General features: G+C 35.9%; 1 protein-coding gene across 2 annotated transcripts in view; it reads left to right on the top strand.

Annotated features, from left to right (window-relative positions):
- Positions 1-21,145, top strand: part of LRP6 (LDL receptor related protein 6) — a 137,601-nt gene that overhangs the window by 43,482 nt on the left and 72,974 nt on the right. For both annotated transcript variants that reach the window (XM_090272855.1, XM_090272854.1), the window contains exon 3: positions 7,777-7,974. In XM_090272855.1, the coding sequence (XP_090128981.1) occupies positions 7,777-7,974 (198 nt within the window). The remainder of the gene's footprint in view (positions 1-7,776; positions 7,975-21,145) is intronic.

Raw genomic sequence — 21,145 nt, 5'->3', positions numbered from 1 at the left:
AGGTATTTCCTGACCTCAGGGACAAAGCATTGATGGAACCAGTGCAGTAAAATAGTTTCTGTTGTCCAGGCCTTCTTGTTGTACAACCAAAAGACTGGCAGCTGGTGTTTATTTTTTTCCTTCAAGGCTCAAGGGTTAGGAGATTTTTAGATAAGGGCCATCCTGATCATAAACCTGACTGCATTTGCACAAAACAGTAGAATTGGGCTATCTTTTCCTGTATTAAATCCTGGTGCTTGTTTATCTTCCTTACTAATAAATGTTCTTTGTGGGTTCCCCTCCTCTCACCACCCCCCCCTCCAGAATAGGGAACCTTTGTCTGCATTAAAGACCTGTGCATGCAGATAATCCTTTTTCAGTGATTTTCTTAATGGCCTCTGGGAACATGCCTACTGCTTCTTGATTGTCCTGTTGTTATCTTGACATTTTAAAAACCAGCTCTCTTTCTAAAATTACCTAACCCCTCAGCCCCCCCTAATTTTTTTTAATCAAACCATCTTGTTATCTTGACATTTTTAAAGCCAAACCTCTTAAAATTATCTAACAAAAACAAACAAACAAAAAAAATCAACCATCCTTTGCCAGCATTAAATGCTCCAGCTTTAGATCCATTATCTTTATTTTGTTTAAGCTGCCATGCAATGACTTCACTTTTTCTCCAATGATATTAGCCTCTATAGGTATGCCTTTCTTATAGCAGTCCCGCACCCAAATAAAAGCTTCATTTTCAATATGAGGTAAACAGGTATTTCACAAAATGTTCAAGGTTTTCACACCTGATGGCATACCTGCAGCAACAGCTTCACAAATGTTCTTTTCTTTTTTTACAACTATTCTTACACTGAATTCCTTTATTGTGAAATGGCAGGCAGCTGCAGCTATAGGCCTCAATCTACATACACATCAAGCAATTCATATTTTTCTTGTAATGTCATGACTTTTCTCTGCTTCTTGGGAACACTTCTAGCATCACTAGTGTCATTCTGTATGGGTGTTATTCAAGGCTTACAGTTTTATTGCACTAGACACGATGAAAAAAATACTCAAGAATCGCAAGAGATCCCTTTTTACTGTGATATAGAATTTATGGAGATGATTAGGGTCACGTGGGATTTTAAGCAGATACTTAATGCAACACTTCAGTTTACCACAATAGCAACAGGAGGTGGCTACAAAATGATTATAGTAGTACAATAAGTGCTACAGTTAATTTTATGCACTTATGATTTAACACTGCATCTTTACATTTGTTTACATTTCTCTTGACTGTGCATGGTGCCATGTATGGTCTTTAAGTGTTGTGTATGTGTTTTGATAATTTTTTACTTTTTATAATAGATTTGTGCATATTTTATGGTAATAAATGATAAAATAGACTTGTATCTACATATATTTTATGTAGTTATGACATAAAACATGTCCTAAGTTTTTCAGTATTTCTACACTACATGGTTTGTGTGTTTTTTCTAACATTTTCACAAATCTCTAAATAATTTTTCTATTTATTTTTTTAAAAGAATTTTGCATACAGGTGAACCTGTTCAGTTCAGACCCATGCTGTTCAAGGGTCAGCTGTATACTATTTGTATTGTATACATTTTGATGAAAATTCTTAGATAATCTAATATAATCCCTCTTTTACGATTTTGGCAACATTTTCTAAACTGTAGACAAAAAATTTTAAAGGATGTTTATTGTAGTATTTTATTTTGTTCATATCTTGTAAGAAACATAAGATTGTTGTGTGTGATATATTGAATGAAATTAACAAATTAAAATCTCAATTGAGGTTTTGCCCCTATATAAAGAACTGAATGTCAAAATCTTGAAAAGTTGTAGAAGAAATTAGAAAATTCATTTTTATTCTCACAGATCTTTGTATATTTCCATTTAGTAATAATTTTTAATATCTTTTTTTGTTTTTGTTCTGTTTCAGTTGTCCCAGTTTTTCCTCCATTGCTCTCCATTGCCCTGACGTCTCGCACGCCCACCGTCAGTCCCAACCCTGTTCCACTTAGTAAAATTTAAGCAATGTGAACTTCTAAAATCGCATTTGTCAAACTATAAAATATTTGAAGAATATATAGAAGGCTATTGTGTGGGTGGAATTTACTTGGTGCTTTGCTCCCTTACATGGTTTTCCACACCTTAAGGATTCAGTGCCACCTGGAGCTAATTATTAGTTAATATTTAGGATCAGCTGGTTAATGAGTTAAACATATTAACACTACCGGTACAAAAACTGAATGCTGTGGATAAACAGGTGCTTGAAAATCAGATTTCTTTTGACTGGTTCTTAAACCTGAGTGCATTAGAATTCTTTGGGGAGCTTTTAGACAGTATTGGTGCCCAAGTCCCAGTCCAGACCAACTTAATGACAATCTCTTATGGAAGAACCCAAGTTACTGATATTTTTAATTAGTTTCTCAGGTCCTTCTCAAATGCTGCCAGGGTTGAAAATTCATGTTTTATGTATTTCATGCTGCTGCTATTGCTGTTGGTAATGGTGGTATTACTACTATTACTATTGTTATTATTAGTGTACTGTATTTGTATGGAGAAGGATGTGCACAATCTAGAAACATCATGCTAAAGGTAACTTCTCTAGTCTGTTTGGATTTCTATAACAAAATATAATAATTGGTGGCACATAAACAACAGAAATTTATTTCTCATAATTTTGGAGGTTGGGGAGTCCAAGATGAAGGCGTTGGCAGGTTTGTTGTTTGGTGAGGGCTTGCTTCATAGATGGCTGTTTTTTCTTTTTTCTTTTTTACTGTAACTTTACATGGTGGAAAGGGCAAGTAAGCTCTTGGACTTTTTTTATAAGGGCACTAATCCCATTCATAAGGGCTCCACCCTCATGAGCTAATTACCTCCAAAGGTTACACCTGCTAATATCATCACCTTGGGAGTTAGGATTTTACATATGAATTTTGGAGGAGTAAACATTTAGACCATACCGTAACTGTTAATTACATGTACAGTTCTAGTTTCTGAATATTTGAGAACTGGTTATCTCACGATCATTATATAGGGATGATTATTGGGTTTTGAAGTTATAAAGGTGTGAATAAAGCAAAGAGTTCAGTTGGTTTTCTTTCTTTCACACCTTATTGTTTCATTGTTTGTGGTGACATAAGTATCAAATCTGTCAGAGATCTTTCCCTTACTGTTTTGGGTAAGTGTATAGATTGATGGTTCATGATGTGATTTGCCTGACAGTTTTCTGCCAGTCATTCTGATGAATGTTGACATTGGCTCTTAATGAGAGGAGGGAAAAGACTTATGAAACGTGCTGTTCGTAAGATTGTGGGGGTTGGGGGGGTAGTTCTAAGATAGAAGATGTTGGCAAAGAGTTGAAGTGACTTTGTTTAAACTTTTTAAGTAATGCTTTGGGATGCCATTTCGATCTAAGATGTGTGTTAATGTTCATAGTTGTAAGCAGTAGAAATCCCTTTAATTAAAAAAAAGTATTTTTAAAGCAGATATTGGGTTACTCATAGAATTTCCTAAATGAAGAAGAACCAGGCTTGGAATCTGTAGTCAGGAGCAGTACTCCAAATCATACTGCAGACCTTGGACAGTGAAGGCACCACTGTTAGGTGGTATAGTCACCACTGTTTGTACTCACTCAGTGACTTGAAGCAACAGATACTCCTAAAACCGCTGCCATGGAACTGCCTTTTGAATCAGCGATTCCACTGCTAGGATTATACCTGAAGAATCCTGAAACACCAATTCAAAAGAACTTACGCACCCCTATGTTCATAGCAGCGCTGTTTATAATAGCTAAGTGTTGGAAACAGCCTAAGTGCCCATCAATAGATGAATGGATCAAAAAAACTGTGGTACATTTACAGAATGGAATACTATGCAGCAGAAAGAAAGAAGGAACTCCTGCCATTTGCAACAACATGGATGGAACTAGAGAGAATTATGCTTAGCAAAATAAGCCAGGCAACGAAAGAAAAATACCATATGATAACACCTGATACAGGAGACTAATGAACAACACAAACAAATGAACAAAATTGAACAAGGAACAGAGTAACAGTTATTGGGGGGACGGGGGAGGGAGAGAAGGAGGATAAGTAGGGGAAGGGTCTAGTCAAAGAACATGAATGACTGTGGGAGAAGGGGTGTGCTGGGTGGGGGAGAGCAATAGGGGATAAAATGGGACAACTGTAATAGAAAAACAATCAAACAATCAATCAAACAAACAAAAAACCCTGCTGCCAGTACTTCCTTGTAAAATTGGATGGGTTAAAGAAGGATGAACTAATTCAAACTGGATTTACATTGCCATCACCATTGTACCCAACGTCACCAGAATGGGTTGCTTGTGGTCCTTGTTGCTGCTGCCATCACTTTTGCTTCCTTTTCTTCCATCTTCACTCCTTTTCTTGATTTGTCAGAGAGGAAAACCCCAATTTTAATGCCATTGTTCCAATTGCAGTGGAGGTTTAGATGCTAAACACTTAGTGTTTTCAATTTCTTTAGTTTCAGATATTGGTTCTGCCCTGTAAAGTGGAGGATTCTTCACACACGGGGAGGTAGTTTAGATGCTAGTTAGCCACCCTAAAATGCCAAGTTTCCATGACATTTTGGGAGTGAATGGCCGTAGGATTTGTGAGTATCTTTGCCATGATTTGAATGTTGCTTGCATCTTTTCCCTTTATAATGTTGAAAAATGGAATGAGGTGTAATGATGGATATTAAAGATGAAGACAGTTAATAGAAATATGAATTTTGTAACTGGAATGGATCCTAGGAATAATCTAAGCCAATCTAAAGCATACCAATTGTAAGAGCTAATGTTCCTTAGATAAATAACCATTTGCTGAGAAATCATCTTTACTTCTGATAATGAAACCATTTTCTACACCGTTAGTCCTCATAGAGAAGCTGCTATATAAGATAATGAACAACACCCTTCTAATGTCCTCAGTGACAGATTTCTTTGGCATTTGTTTCTGCAGCATCAGGGCAAAGTGCCGTTCAGTAAAAGTAGGTTAAGGTGAGCTGGAGAAGTGAACTGAGAGGTTTCTAAAGGGCAAGAGTCTTCTTAGAAAATAATTTGGGAACTCCTGTAATATATCAGACAGGTAATCAATGTCCTTATAGCATATATGGATTCTGAGCTCTCCCTGGCTTGTTGCTTTGCTATTGTTTTTTTTTCTTTTTTTCTTTTTTTCTTTTCTTTCTGTTTAATGACTTGCCTCACTAATTCTTTTGAATGTATTTCCCTCTCCATGTCTGCTTCTGAAGTTCTGGCTCAACTTTTTTTTTTTTTCACTCTAAAATTTTAGACTTAGTAAAGGGCAGCAAAAAACAAAACAAAATAAGTAGTCTAGAGACTGCTTCCCCAACTGGGTGCAAGAAGAAAAGGCTACAATTTGGACTTTCAAAAGAAACTATTTGAAGGAAGTTTTTCTCTTCCTGGAAGGCTACTACTTTTTTCTTTAAAAATTTTTTTATGCCTGGCCTTCTAGGGTTGCCCGTGGGTCACTATATTTTAGTAGTCTGCTAATGATTGATTGCCTAAATGCCTTCAGCCAGTAAGTGTTTCATCATTTTTCTTTGAATCTGTTTACGGTTTGGGGAATGTTTTCAAATTTTAAAAAGTTTCAAGTTGGTTTCGCCTTCAGCCAAGGGTTGCCTCATGTCTCTGGAGCTGGAGCAGCCTCGTGCGTGCTCACAGCCTTCCTGACCACCAACGATGGACGTGCACTTAAGAAGGCCCTCTTTCGTTGTCTCTTTCCCTGGATCTCCCTGTTAAATTTCTGTCTGGTGTGCCATTTTGTTAGTTTCCCCAACCGGTATTGCTGGGATTGTTTGCCACTGAGAGAGCACTCTGGTTTTTGACAATATTCCTAGGCACAGATTTTTTCATTAAGTGCTTCAAATAAAGTCAGCCTCCTCTTTCAGAGCCAGTTTAGCTGCCAGTCTTTATGGCCTGCCGTGTCTGCTCAGGGTAGAACTTCTGCGCCACAAACCGGCAGTGCTGTATGTAGCTGGTGATGCCAGTAATCTCCGTCTGAAATACCACATTTCTTACTGAGGTCTGGTAGATTTTCTTGAATAAATGTTTCTCATTTTGCTGTATATCTTTTGATCAATTTTCAGAGAGATTCTAGTTCTGTTTGACACTATTTTCCTGTTTTTTCATTGGTTTTTAGGAGAGATGACTTACTGAGCTCCTTCACAGAGCCATTTTGGGAGCCTTGGCCTTTATATTCTGTTACCTTTCTTCACACTATAGCCAGCCCCCCCCTCCCCCCCCCCTCCCCCTGCAAGCTAGTCATTTCACCTACAGTTTTAAAAGTCTCTGAGAATAAAAAACAAATTCTCTAACATGGTCTAAAATTATCTTGTTATGTAGTTTTATCTTACATGATTCTAGTCATTCCCTTTGCCCTTATTTTAGACATTATCCAATCATTATCCTTAATTCAAGGAGCACTTTGCCTTTTATTCTTTACAAATCAAGCCTCTGACCTGTGGCATAAATGTTGGAATCTGAGGAATCAGGTTTGAATTTCTGTTCTGCATTTATTAGTTGTATGGCTTTGAACAGTGCGCTAACTTTTCTGAGTTTTCTCATCTGAAATAATGGTGTTAGAGGCTTAATGTTGTCAGGCTTAAGTAAGATAATATGTGGAAAGCTGTTAACACAATTCCTTGTAACTAGAAAGTGTGTTATTCCCCACCTCATGTTTTCTTCCCTTTCATTTAATTAAGCACTTTATATGAAATATAAATATGCGTAAATGGAATCATTCCAGTATCACCATTCCATCAATTTTTTTGAGTAAAAGTTGTACCTGAATTTCAATTGCATTTAAACATATTTATTGAGTACTTCATACTAGTTCATAGCACCTCATTTAACTTAAAAAAGCTTTTAATTGAAATATAACATTAAGAGTTTCACCTTTAAATCAAGAAAAAATTTTACCGCCTTTGGACTGAGACTATTAAGATTTCCTTTTTTTTTTTATTTTGTAAAAATTCAAATCTGTAGAAGCAAAAATAGCACAATGAAATTCTGTATGCTCTAGTACAGTGATCAGATTTAGAAAATTAACTTTAGTACATTTCTATTATATATTTTGACAGTCCATCATATTTTGATAGGTTTCCCAATAGTGTCTTTATAGCATTTTCCCAACTGATGAGTCTAGAACCATGCACGTAATGTAGTTGCCATGTTTCTGTATTTTCCTCTAATCCCCTCCACTGGTTCCTCAGCCTTTCTTTGACTTTCAGGATATTGATATTTTTAGAGGCCAGTTGTTTTTCAGAATGTTCCTCAGTTTGGTTCTGTTGCTTTATAAATTCGTTCAGGATTTTTTGGGGGAGGCGGGGCAGGAATATTGTTTAAGAGATCTATATAAAAGATGGTATGTTCTTTCTGTGCATCATTTATATGATGCCAGTTTGTTCCCTTATTAACAATGTTAATGTAAATGATGTAGCTAAGGTGGTGTCCTCCTGAAGTTACCATTTTCCCCTTTGTCTTTAATGAGTGATCTGTGGGGAGATACATTGAAATAGTGTAAATATTCTTTTTCCCAATTAACTTTGATAAAGTGATTTTTACATTTGTCTCAATCAGTTATTACCAGATAGAGTATTAAAATTTTAATAATGTCTAGTGTTTTAATTTTAGTGTTCCTGAGTTTTCTTTATATAATAGTGATAATTATGAAATATTGATACTTTGCTGTTAACCTGCTTATATCATGGGTTTATTGTTTATGTGATTTTTAGATTCATATACTGGACAGACTGGGGAGAAGTACCAAAGATAGAACGTGCTGGAATGGATGGTTCAAGTCGCTTCATTATAATAAACACTGAAATTTACTGGCCAAATGGACTGACTTTGGATTATGAGGAACGGAAACTTTATTGGGCAGATGCAAAACTTAATTTTATCCACAAATCAAATCTGGATGGAACAAATCGGTAAGATTATCCTATAGATTTACTTCTAAACTTTTAAGTAAACACCACGTGTCTTGATATAGTGATCAAATTAAAAAGCCTAATTTTTTAAAGAAGAAATTAGTGTATTTCTTGCTACGTGTCAAAGGAGAAGAAGAACACACTTTCAGTTTGCTTTTAAAAGGTAACTATATTTCTCATCTATGTTGGTAGCATGTAGAATTTATGAACTATTTTTTCTTTTTCTTTACTCTCAGCTAATTTACTTCATCACTGGTTCTCAGTCAGAGAGATACTGCTGCTGTCTCCAAGAGGTTTTGGAGATGTGTGGGGAATTTCGTTTAGCATGAGGACTGGGAGTGCTACTAGCATTTTAGTTTCTTGAGGGCCAGGGATACTAAACATTCTGCAGTGTGCTGGACACCCAGTACAACAAAGAGTCATCCTACTCAGAATTACCCGCAGGGCCCCTAGTTACTGCTTATGGAAGCTTCTTTGATAAACCTCTAGATTAGGACAGTGGTTGGCAAACTTTTTCTGTAAAGGGCCAGATAGTAAATATTTTAGGTGTTGTGGGTCATTTACGATCTCTCTAGCAACTGCTTACCTCTGCTGTTGTGGTGTGAAGGCAGCTATAGATAATGTATAAGGGAAGGGGCATGGCTGAGTTCCGGTAAAACTTCATTTACAGCATGTATAGTGAGCCAGCGGGCTATAGTTTGCCAACTCCTGGACTAGGACAAAACCTACTGCATGTACACTACTGCATGTACACTCCAGTGTTCAGGGAAGACAGTTATAATACACAAACGGGTAATTTCTACTCAGATCATGTTCAGATTTTTAAATACACTATGTTCTTGTATTTGAGTGATTATTTTGATTTCTAGTGGTTTCATACTAAGACTCCAACAGATACCTAGAGAGCCTTAGGTAGATGAAGGAATTTTTCAAAGGGTAAGCATTTGTAAGTTATCTTGAGTGGTGAATCAGGGAGCATTTACAAGTATTGAAAACCAGGAAAGATTTAAGTAATTAATTAAAATAAAGTTTGTGTTGTAATGGAATAGTGTATTTTGGGCCTTATTTCAAAAATCAATGAAATGACTTACACTAAGGCAGTTGAAAAATAATTAGAAATAAATGTCAAAAAAGTAATAAGTATATGATGAAAATAAAAACAATTGTTGTGTTTGAACTTCAAATTTGCTTTGAGATGGACGCTAGCAATTGAATATGGCCATGTCATATTTTCTTGACTCCCTTGGGATACACACACAAAAACCTATAAAACTACATAGCAAATCAAAAAACATACCATAAAACTAATGTCAGGCATCCAGAAATAAAAGCAAGTAAGGGGAGACCACCAACAGCCATAAGACCTCCATAGTGTTACTATCTATGCAAGTGGGGAGATAGAGAGAGAGAGAAAACGAGAATATAGTGGGATACTGCATTAAACTTAAATGTGGGAGACCTCCAAAATAGCCTCAGCTATTTACTAGACAATGTGGTGCACTATATTAAGAGCAGCAGCTGAAATGAGAGGGTGGGGGTTACCCACTCCAGTATCAGGCAAGTACAGCGTGTCCACGGTAAAGACAGAAGAGGACAGAGCAGTCTGGCTCCAAAGAATTCTTGAAGTGGCCTGCTAGAGTTCTCTTCCAGGACAGTGCACCACACTGAGTAGAAACAAAATTGAATAGAATGATATCCTCGAAATCGAGAAGAATAGGAAAAATCAAGAGGAATGAAACAGGAAGGAAAGAGAAGGTTCAGATAAATATGGAAAGAAGAAGAGCTGGGAGATCTTAAAACCACAGTAGTTTTTAATATTACATGAAAACAGAAGACTGAATTCTGTAAAGTTGGAAAAACTACCTTGAACCTTTCTTATAGAAGTTCAGTAAACTAATTTTACATAAACATGAGAAACAAGTATCAAGGTGAAATCCCATTTAAGGTTATTATAAAGACATCTTATTTATAGCATTATTTTAAGATAATAACTTTGAATGTACACGTAAGCCCTACATTTTTATTCTCCCCCTGCATTAATGTTTCTGATGTCACAATTACATCTTTTACCTTGTGTATTCATTAACACATTGTAGTTATTTTTACTACTTTGCCTTTAACCTTGTAGTTATTTTTCCTACTTTTGTTTTTTATCATTTATAAATACTAGAATTATAAGTGATTTGCCTGCCACTATTACAACATTAGAGTATTCTGAATTTAACCATATATTTTTCTTTACCAGTGAGATTTAAACTTCATTTTCCTTTTTAATTTTTTAATTGTATTTTTCTTCCATTATCATTTATCCCCCTTCTACCCTTCCCTGCCCTAGCAGTCACCACACTGTTGTCCATGTCCCTGAGTCCTTTTTCCTTTTTGCTTGATCCCTCCACCCACCCCTTAACCCCCTGCCCCCCGTAGTTGTCATTCTGCTCTCTCCGAGTTTGTCTCTATTTGGCTTGTTAATTCAGTTCAGTCATTAGATTCCACATACGAGTGAAATCATATGGTATTGTACTTGTCTTTCTCTGACTGGCTTATTTCACTTAGTATAATAACTCCAGGTCCATCCATACTGTTGCAAAGGGTAAAACTTTCTTCCTTTTTATGGCTGACTAGTATTCCATTGTGTAAATCTCCCATAGTTGTTTTATCTGCTCATCTACTGATGGACACTTGGGCTACTTCTGTATCTTAGTGATTGTAAATAATGCTGCAGTGAACATAGGGGTGCTTATGTTCTTTCAAATTAGTGTTTTGGGTTTCTTTGGATATATTCCCAGAAGTGGGATCACTGGGTCAAAAGGCAGATCCATTTTTAATTTTTTGAGGTATCTCCATACTGCTTTCCACAGTGGCTGCACCAATCTGCATTCCCACCAACTGTGCAAGAGTTCCCCTTTCTCCATATCCTCACCAACACTTGCTTGTTGAATTTTTGATGATAGCCATTCTGGCCGATGTGAGATGATATCTGATTGTGGTTTTAATTTGCATTTTCTGATGATTAGTGACATTGAGCATTTTTTCATGTGTCTATTGGCCATCTGTATGTCCTCTTTGGAGAAGTATCTATTCAGGTCCTTTGCCCATTTTTTAATTGCATTGTTGGTTTTTTTGGTGTTGAGTTTTGTAAGTTCTTTATAAATTTTAGATATTAACCACTTATCTGATGTATTGGCAAATATGTTCTTCCATTCTATGGGTTGTCTTTTTATTTTGTTGATGGTTTCCTTTGTTATGCAAAATTTTTTTTAGTTTGATGTAGTCCCATTTGTTTTTCTTTTGTTTCACTTGCCTGAAGAGACATATCAGATAAAATATTGCTACAAGGACATCCAAGATTTTACTGCCTATGCTTTCTTCTAGAATTTTTATGGTTTGGGGTCTAACATTTAAGTGTTTGTTTCATTTTGAATGAAATGTGTGTGGTGTAAGCAGGTGGTCTAGTTTCATTTTTCTTCATATACCTGTCCAGTTTTCCCAACACCATTTATTGAATAAACTATCTTTAACTCATGACCATGCTACCCAAAGCAACCTATAGATTCAACGCCATTTCTATAAAGGAATCACAAAAGTCCCTGCACAGCAAGAGTGATCCTGAGAAAGAAGAACGAAGTTGGAGTAATCATGCTACCTAATATCAAACTCTATTATAAGGCTGTAATAATCTAAACAGCATGGTACTGGCATAAAAACAGACACATAGATGAATGGAACTGAATAGAGAGCCCAGAAATAAACTCATGCCTTTATAGGCAATTAATATTTGACAGAGGAAGCAAGCACATACAATGGACTAGCTAGTTTATTCATGTTTTTCTGTTCTAATTAGCATTGTTTCAGCTTGAAGAAGTTCTTTCAATGTTTCTTGTAAGGCCAGTCCAGTTAGTGGTGATGAACTCCTTCACCTTTTGCTTGTCTGGAAAACTATCTTTTCTTATATCCTGAGGGACAAATTTGCTGGGTAGAGTACAACAAATCCTTGAATAACATTTCATTCAATATGGTTTCATTATAATGTTGATGAGATGCCATAGGAACTTGACTCTTGTTTATATCAATTAGCCTATGGTAAAATTGGTGTCATTATATGTCATTTCACTTGAAGTTGCGGAACTTATCAATGATGTCAACTGAAGACTTACTGTATTCTTGTTTGGTAGTTTTTTTTCTTCTAGCACTTTGAATATATCATGCTACTTCTTCCTGGTCTGCAACATTTCTTCTAAAAAGTCTGCTGATTGTCTTGTGGGAGTTCCTTTGTGTGAAACAAGTTGTTTTTCTCTGCTGATTTAAAGATTCTTTTTAATTTTTGATGAATGGTAATGTGTCTTTGTGTGTATCCTTTTGAATTTATTATTCTTGGAACTTTCTAGGTTCTGGATGTCTTTTATTTTTTTCTCCCAGGTTGGGGAAATTTTCAGCCATTTTCTATAGTAAACTTTCTGTCCCCTTCTCTCTATCCTCTCCCTCTGGGACCCTTATCATGTGAGTTATGTGTAGTTTACTTCATGGTGTCCCACAAGGCCCTTGAGCTGTCTTCACTTTTTTTTTTACTTCTCTGATTGCTTAACAGTCACTGCCTTGTCTTTTAAGTTTGCTGATCCTTTCTTCTGTTTGATCTAGTGTGCTTTTGTACCCTTCTATTAACATTTTCAGTTCAGTTATTGTATTCTTTAGCTCTGTGATCTTTTGTTTATTTTCTTTTATTTATTTTTTGTCTCTTCGTTGAAATTTTAGCTTTGTTCATTTATTGTTCTCCAGACCTCAGTGAGCATTTTTATAACTGTTATTTGGAACTCTTTATCAAGTAAATAATGTATCCCTATTTCATTAAGTTTTGTTTCTGGAGTTTTATCTCTTTCGTTTGGAACATATTCCCTTGTTTCTTCATTTTCCTTACTCTGTGTTGACTCTTGCGCATTAAGTAAAACAGCCACCACTCCCAATCTTGCTGGCGTGATCTTGTGTAGAAGATGTGCCTTACCAATCAGCCTGTCCTGAGCACTTGGTTGTCTCTCAAACTCTGTAATTGTCTGGATTGCCTTATTTGATCTTAGTGGCTGTCTCCCAATAGTTGAGGTTGTGCCAATATTTGTCATGTATTTCAAAGTGGAGGATCACAGTCAGCACCTAGATGGAGGCTGACTAGAAGTAGGATTTTGGGCAGCAGCTGGGAAAATATATAGTTAAGACCCTTCCAGGGAGAAATTTGGAGATGGGCCTTTTACCTGTTCCCTCTTGTGTTGAACCTGTGTATGTAACTTCAGAAGAGGTTGCTCTTGTACCCATTAAGAACTGCTTCATTATTTGCTGCGTCTTTGTGGGACTTGCTGGCTTTTGGAGGCAGGCTGTCCAAGGACCCATTCCTAGGGTGGGATGGACAAAAGCTGGGGCACTGGATATGTGTACAAGCTGAAGCTGTGGAGATACTGGAGATTTGGAGTGAGCTAGAGATAGAGAATGGAGGTTGTGTCTGCTGGCTTTCTTTGTCCCCTGGAAGGATTACAGGTCAGCCTCTAGATGTTGGCTAAACTAGAAACCTGACCATTAGCAACTTTTAAAGTATGCAAATAGACTTCTTTCAGGTAAAACTTGAGAGATGGTCAAATCTGACTGTCTGAGCTGAACCCTGCTGGGATTGATTCCTTCCGTAAGCCTCATGGCAGTCAAAAACAGAAGCCTGTTAAAATTCCAGTGGTATTTTTCACAGCAATAAAACAAATGATCCTAAAATTTGTGTGGAACCATGAAGTATCCCGAATAGTCAAAGCAATCTTGATAAAGAACAAAGCTGGAGGGACCATACTACCTAATTTCAAACTATATTCCAAAGCTGTTTTAATCAAAGCAATATGCTATTGGCATAAAAACACACACAGAAATCAATGAAACAGAATAGAGAAGCTAGAAATAAACCCATGCTTAATATGATCAATTAATATACAAAAATAAGCCAAGAATATAGATTGAGTAAAGGATAGTATCTTCAAAAAATAAATGATGTTTAGAAAATTGGGCAGCCACATGCAAAAGAATAAAACTAGACCCGTATTTGATACCATACACACACACACAAAAAAAACATTTAAATGGGTTAAATACTTATATTTAAGACCTGAGACCCTAAAACTCCTAGGAGAAAGCATAGGGAAAAGGCTTCTTGATATTGGTACTGGCAGTGACTTTTTGGATTTGACACCAAAAGCAAGGCAGTCAAAGCAAAAGTAAACAAGTGAGACAACATGAAAATAAAAAGCTTTAGCACAGCAAAGGAATCCAACAACATGAAAAAGGCAACCTGTGGAATGGGAGAAAGTTTTTGTAAATTATATGTTTGACAAGATGCTAATATTCAAAATATATAAAGAAGTCATACAACTCAGTAGTAAAATATACAAACTATGTCATTAAAAAATGGTCAGAGGAACTGAGTAGACTTTTTTTTTTAAAGGAAGACTTACATCCAGCTAACAGGTAAGTGAAAAGGTACTTTCCATCATTAATCATCAGGGAAATAAAAATCAAAACCTCAGTGAGTTATCTTATACCTGTCAGAATTTCCACCATCAAAAAGACAGGAGATAAGTATCTGTGAAGATGTGGTGAAAAGGGAAACCTTTTGCACTGCTGGTGGGATTGTATATTGGTGTATCTGGTATATAAATAAGTATGGAGGCTCCTCAAAAAATTAGAAATATTACTACTACATGATTCAGTAATCCCCCTTCTGGGTATATATCCAAAGGAAGTGAGAACAGGGTCTTGAGGAAATACCTGCACTCTCATGTTCATAACAGTGTTATTCACAATAGCCCGTACTACATAGAAGCAACCTAAGTGTCTGTCAGCGGATGAATGGATAAAGAGATGGAATATTTTTCACCCATAAGAAGGAAGGACATCCTGCTGTCTGTGACAGCATGAATGGACCTTGAAGGCATTATGCTCATTGAAATGAGTCAGATAAGGACATTACTATATGGTATCAAGTATATGTGGAATCCTAACAGGAACACAAAGGTCAAACTCATAAAAACAGAGAAGAAAATTGGTCGTCCAGGGCTAAGGCATGGGGGAAATAGAGGTTGGTAAAAGCATTTAAACTTCTAGCTACTAGATTAAAAAGGCCTGAGTATTTAATATACAGAGGTAGGCAAAAGTAGGTTTATAGTTCTGAGTATGCAGTTTTACTAATTGTTGTATTATTTATTGTTATTAACCTACTTTTGCCCACCCCTCAATAACATTGTGATTATAGCTGATAACTGCATTATATAATTCAAGTTTGTTAAGAGAGTCGAACTTACCAACTCCCTCTCCTCCAAAAGCCCTGGCTGGTGTGGCTCAGTTGGTTGGAGCATCCTTCTATAAACCATAAGGCTGCGGGTTTGATTCCTGGTCAGTGCACATGTCTAAGTTGTGGGTTCAGTCCCTGGTCAGGGTGCCTATGAAAGGCAGCCAATCAGTGTTTCTCTCTCACATCAATATTTCTCTCTCTCTCTTTCTCCCTTCCTTTCCCCCTCTCTAAAATCAATAAGCATGCCCTTGGTGAGGTTTAAAAAAAAAAACAAAACTCAGAAAAGAAAGCAAAAAAAAGTTGTGAGATGTGATGTTTAAGTAGGTGGGGGAATCCTTTCACAATTTATACGTGTATCTTATCATTATATACAGGTCAGTGTTTCAATTTTATTTGTGAATTATACCCCATTAGAGCTGAAGAAAAACATGTTATAAAGAAAAAAGAAAAGATGAACAGAATAATACCTTAATAGGAAACTCCTTAGTAATATATGATAATAGAACAAATCACACCTTCGTTTTAAAATGCACTATCAGTAATTGAGACACCAATATTATCTGTCAGAAACCAATATGAATTAAAATTAGAAAGCTCAGAAATGAGATGAAATAAAAGAAGAATCATTTCAGAGAAGATAGCTAAACCAGAAGGACCACAAAAGTGAATAATCAAGACATCTTTAAAATAGAAGTTGAAAAGGAGGAAAAATTTAAAGCCCAAGAAGAAGTGAAAAAATAACAAGGATTTGCAAGTCACAAATTTTGAAGATAGTCAAACAAGAAACAACACAGATAAAAGGTTTTTAGGAAGATAACCAAAGCAAGGGAATAGAACAAATATGAAAAACTGTATTCAGGAAAAGTCTCTTAAAAGAAGATTTGAAAACTATAGCGAGAAGGAGGACACTGTGCCTGAGAATATAAACTAGAGCAAAAACCACCAACATACATTCTAGTAAAATACTCTGTAGAAAATGAAAATAAATCTCAGGTCCTCTAAGAATAAGATGAATGACTTGAAAAGGAAGTTAGATTAGTATCAGACTTTCTCTCAGCAACACTTCCTGTCAGAATTAAATGGAGTTAGTGCTTTCATGGTACTACAAGTAAGAAAATGTGAGCCAATGATTTTTATTTAGCAAAACTGACTTCTCATACTAAGCAATAGACAACATTATCAACATGTAACAAGTCAAAAAATACTGTTTCCTTTCAATTCTGAAAATATATTAGTGACTGAGCTTAAGACAACCAAAATAATGAGTGAGATATCAAAATAAGTCTTGGTGAAGAGCATTAAATATATTTCTTATCGTATGAAACTAAAGAATGGTTAAAATTGAGAGTGTATAATATATGTTTAGATAACATAGATAAAGTACCACTATAAAAAGTTGAAGCAAGAGTACAAGAACTACATGCAGAAATTTTGTTAAATTCTATAGTAACTACATTGGTGTATAGGTATTACTGTTTATTCTGAGTTTTTTGAGACTATTTATAATATTGGATCAAGTCAGTGAATAATTATTGGATATATTAATTCTATTACCCTTGTATATGCAGGATTCTTGGTGTGGGAGAAAGTAAGTATAGATGTAATACTGTAGAGGTTAGGTAAAAGAAACTGATAATTCTGAGTTTTTATTGAAAGTACTGACATGAGCTCATTGGGTATTTTATGTTACACAAATAAACACACAAATATATATGTTTATACTTGTATACTGATGAGATCTAAGGGGGCAAAAGCACCCAGATTATAATATTGAAAAACCAGTCCACCTAAAAGGAAATCATACCTTTCAAGTGACATAGCTGATTCTAAGTCTGTGGCAAGAAATGTACAAGATGAGCTGGAACATTGTCATATCAGACAGCAAAAGAAGCTATTATTGACTACTATGGTCATTTCAGAAAGCCTGGAGAAATAATTTGAGAAGCCTCTCTCAGTGGTCAAAGATTGATAGAAACTTATCAAGTATGCTTAAACCCTTGAGTTTATAATGATATTTTATAAAGGAAGCGGTCACTTTCATGGGATATAGGGAGCCAATTCATCACCTTGAATGTTGATAATAAAGAGAAAAAGTCAAGCAATTTATCTACTATTTCCTATATGAATCTACTGGTAGTTAACAAAATAATAGATATAGGAAAACTGTTCCAGTTAAATGAAATTATAGAATCAACACAAGTCTGATCAAACTTGCCATTGAAAGAAAATTTGCAGGTAAAACAGAGCACGGAGAGACATATTGAAATGTACCATGAGTATGCATCAGCAGATCTGGGCATACAGGTCCAGATATTGCAGGTCCTTCAACAGATCAACTGTAAAGTCATGAGGGAACCTGTAGATTGAGAGACTGAAAAGTAGTGGAGGGAGGGATGAGTAGGCAGAGCACAGAGGATTTTTAGGGCAGTGAAAATACTCTATGATGCTATAATGAAGGATATGTGTTATTCATCTGTCCAAATTCATAGTAATTATGGTGGCTCAATATAGGTTCTTCAGTTGTAACAAAAGTACCACTCTCGTGAGGATGTTGATAAGGGTGAAGACTATGCATGTGTGGGGGCCAGGGGTATATGGGAAATTTCTTTACCTTCCCCTCAATTTTGCTGTGAAATTAAAACTGCTCTTAAAAAAGGGGAGACTTAAAACACATAGCAAATGAAAGAAATAGGTGGCCAAGACTAAACTATTTTTCTGTGGATGAACACTTGGATAATTAAACTATCAAGAAGGGTGAGGTAGTGACTACTATAAAGTCAAAATAATGGTTACTGTTGTGGAGAGGGAGGGATATGGACAGGGTCAATGAAGGGCGTTCTGAGGTTCTTTACAAAATTCTTTCTTGATCTGGGTGAAGTTTACAAGGTTTGCCATATAGTAACTCATTAAGTTATATATTTGTCTTGTTTGACTTTTTTTCTGTAGTTGCTTTATTTTCTATTAAAAATTTATAAACAAGTTACCTGTATGCTTTCCAGCAACTAGACTAAAATGAGTTACCAGCAGACTATTGGAAAGGTGGAAACCTAAGAGTTCTTTTCAAGAGAAGGCTTTCATTATGTTAAATTTAAGAAGAATTTTTCATATGGAATCAGTAGGGCTGTAAGTGGGTATTCTTTGAAATTTTTTTGTATGTTAATCTCATATCTATTTCATGGTGGTCTTTGTTTAAAATTGGGGGCATAATTTAGTAAAGGTAATTCTTCAAATGATCAAGCTATTGTTATTCAAGATGGGAATTTCGAATTAAAATATGGATAGATCTCAGAGTACCCAGGGAAGGTATAAATGGTCTTCCTTTAAACATCACCATTTTAACTTTCGCATTTGATAAGAGCATGTACCAGAGCACAGTACCTATACTTATTAGGTGTTTAATAAATGTGTCTCAAATGGTATTATTTATTATAGTAGAATTTGTGCTCTTTATGAATATAGTGCTTTCAGTCATTTGTCGCAAGGCATGAGCTTTTGAATACTTTTACAGTAATAATGGATTTGTCCTTAAACTTCCACACTTTCCGAATTCCTTTTGAGATGAACACCAGTGCATTTGCCAAAAAGCCATTCAGACAGTTTAAGGATGCAAACTTGTCTTGGAGGGGATAAGCTAATTGATCACCAGAGGCCCTTGCGAACAATATCCATAATCTTAGATCTGTTAAATTCTCCAAAGAAATTTAACACAAAAGTTAAAAAGAGTCTTACCATTCAGTTCTGGGAAAAGCTATATAGTTGTTGATTTTAAGGGTTTTTTTCTTAATTGAAAACTCACATGAGGCATACAATTTCCATGATGAACTTCAAAGATTCATTTCTGCCCCACTTTCTTAGAAAAGAAACAACAGGAATTTATAGTATATACTTAATTATTTCTATATTTGTATATCTTGTTCCAAACAATCTTCATATAAGCTGTGGAAGATAGTTTTAAGCATATCAATTGTTTGTTTCTGGGCACAGATAATTCAGAGCTCTTGTGTGCATTTCCTAACTGAATTAATAATGCCTCCTAAACATTATCCCTGCAAAAAGTACATTACTTTTAAGACACTGATATGCTTTGTGAGACAAAATACAGAATTCTTCTCCATTTGCAACCGGGGGAAAACTGCAAAATTATCAATATATTGTTAGGATGGCAGTTCTCCTTAAACTAGTCTATAGATTCAACACAGTCTCAACAAAGATTCCCAAAGGAATTACTGTGGTTGTGGTTAAAAAAAAAAAAAAAATTAAAACAGCCCAATTGATACTGTAATATTACAAAAAGGTATGCCAGCTTTCCACCTGATTGCAAGACATATCATAAAGCAGGAGTGATTAAAGCAATGAGGTACTAAGTCTAAGAATAGATAGAGCTCAGTGGAACAGAATGGAGTTCAGAAACAGGTGCCCATGTGTATGGCTAATTGACTTTAACGTAAGTATCAAGGATGTAAATACGCTCTTTTAACCCATCTTGACAGACACTGAAGAAAAGTAATGAACTTTTAAAACTAGGAGGAATATAGAGGCTGTCTCTGGGAAATTTGAATTCCTAATTTTGAAAGTCGGGTTTTCAAGTTCAGGTTATTAAAGAACACTTTTCCAGTGTAATTCAGTAGCAATAGGAAATGTGACAGAATGGTAGAGGCAAGTCTCGAGAGATGGACAGAAGCCCTATCATGGAAGGTCTCATATTGTAAGATAAGCCATTTGAATTTCATCCTGAAAAGTATTAGGAGTCATTTCAAGTAGTAAATTGACATGGTTGGATTTGTCTTTTAGAAATATCATTTTGGAGTTGTGTATACAATGGTTTAAAGATTATTTTACTTTCTTAAGTCTTCCAGTGCATCATCATTGTTCTCAGGAAAAAAGACAAACATTTTTTATTGTGATTTAAATGCTCTAATTTCTTTACCTCATTTTAGACAAATGTTCTTACCACTTTTCTCCATTTGCATACTGTGCCCCAACCCTTATAAACTAGTTGTGGCTCTCTGAAGGCATCTGTGATGAATCCTAGGTTTCTGCTTTGAATGGTTGGTTAGATGGAAGTGTCATTCATTGAGGTAGGAAATTGAGGAAAAGGCGATAGGTTCATCTTCCTTCCTTCTCCCTCCCTTTCTCTTTCCCTTCCTCCCTCCCTTTCTTCTTCATAGGAAGAGAATGAGTTTGAGTTGAGCTTTTGGACATGTTTGCATTCTACTTGTTTACAGAAAACTATGGTGGTAAAGTCTATAGAGAGCTTTGGATTTATGAACCTTCAGCTCAGCAGAGCAGTTGAAGAGGAAGATATAGATGTATAGTTACTATCAAGTTAATGGTTGTTAAAGCCACATACTATAAACAGGCAGATTTTACATCAGTGCTAGAGACTTAGGAAGAGATAAGAACTACATACCAGAAACCTTGATGAATTTCTCCAGGGTTTGAGATTGAAGGACATCCCAGTCTGACTAAGCTGTTGCATCATCACCCATCCTTGTTTGCCTGGGTTCCAAGAAACCCCTCAGACCCAGGCAGAGTGACATGTTGGTCACCTACTGAGTTTGTGAAGAATCTACTTCCCAAAGAAGCAAGTTGAAGAGATTTATCCAAATCAACAACAATAACCACAACTGCAGGTATGATGGTTGGAGGTGAGGGTGATGAGGAGGAGGTGGGTAGGGTGGAAGGTAGGCCTCATCTGGATTCTGTTAACATCTCTGGGAAATATACCATACAGAAGGACACACATGTTATGGCAACCATACTTTATGTGATGGAACATGTTAGACAAAAATCAGAGGTATAGTTAAAGCTAGTTATGAATGAGTACAGTGGTGCCATAGAGTAAGCAGGACTGCTGTATCA

Source organism: Furipterus horrens, unplaced genomic scaffold (assembly GCF_987537825.1).
Source record: "Furipterus horrens unplaced genomic scaffold, mFurHor1.1.pri manual_scaffold_4, whole genome shotgun sequence".
Lineage (NCBI taxonomy): Eukaryota > Metazoa > Chordata > Mammalia > Chiroptera > Furipteridae > Furipterus > Furipterus horrens.
This window is presented reverse-complemented; position numbering and strand designations above follow the sequence as displayed.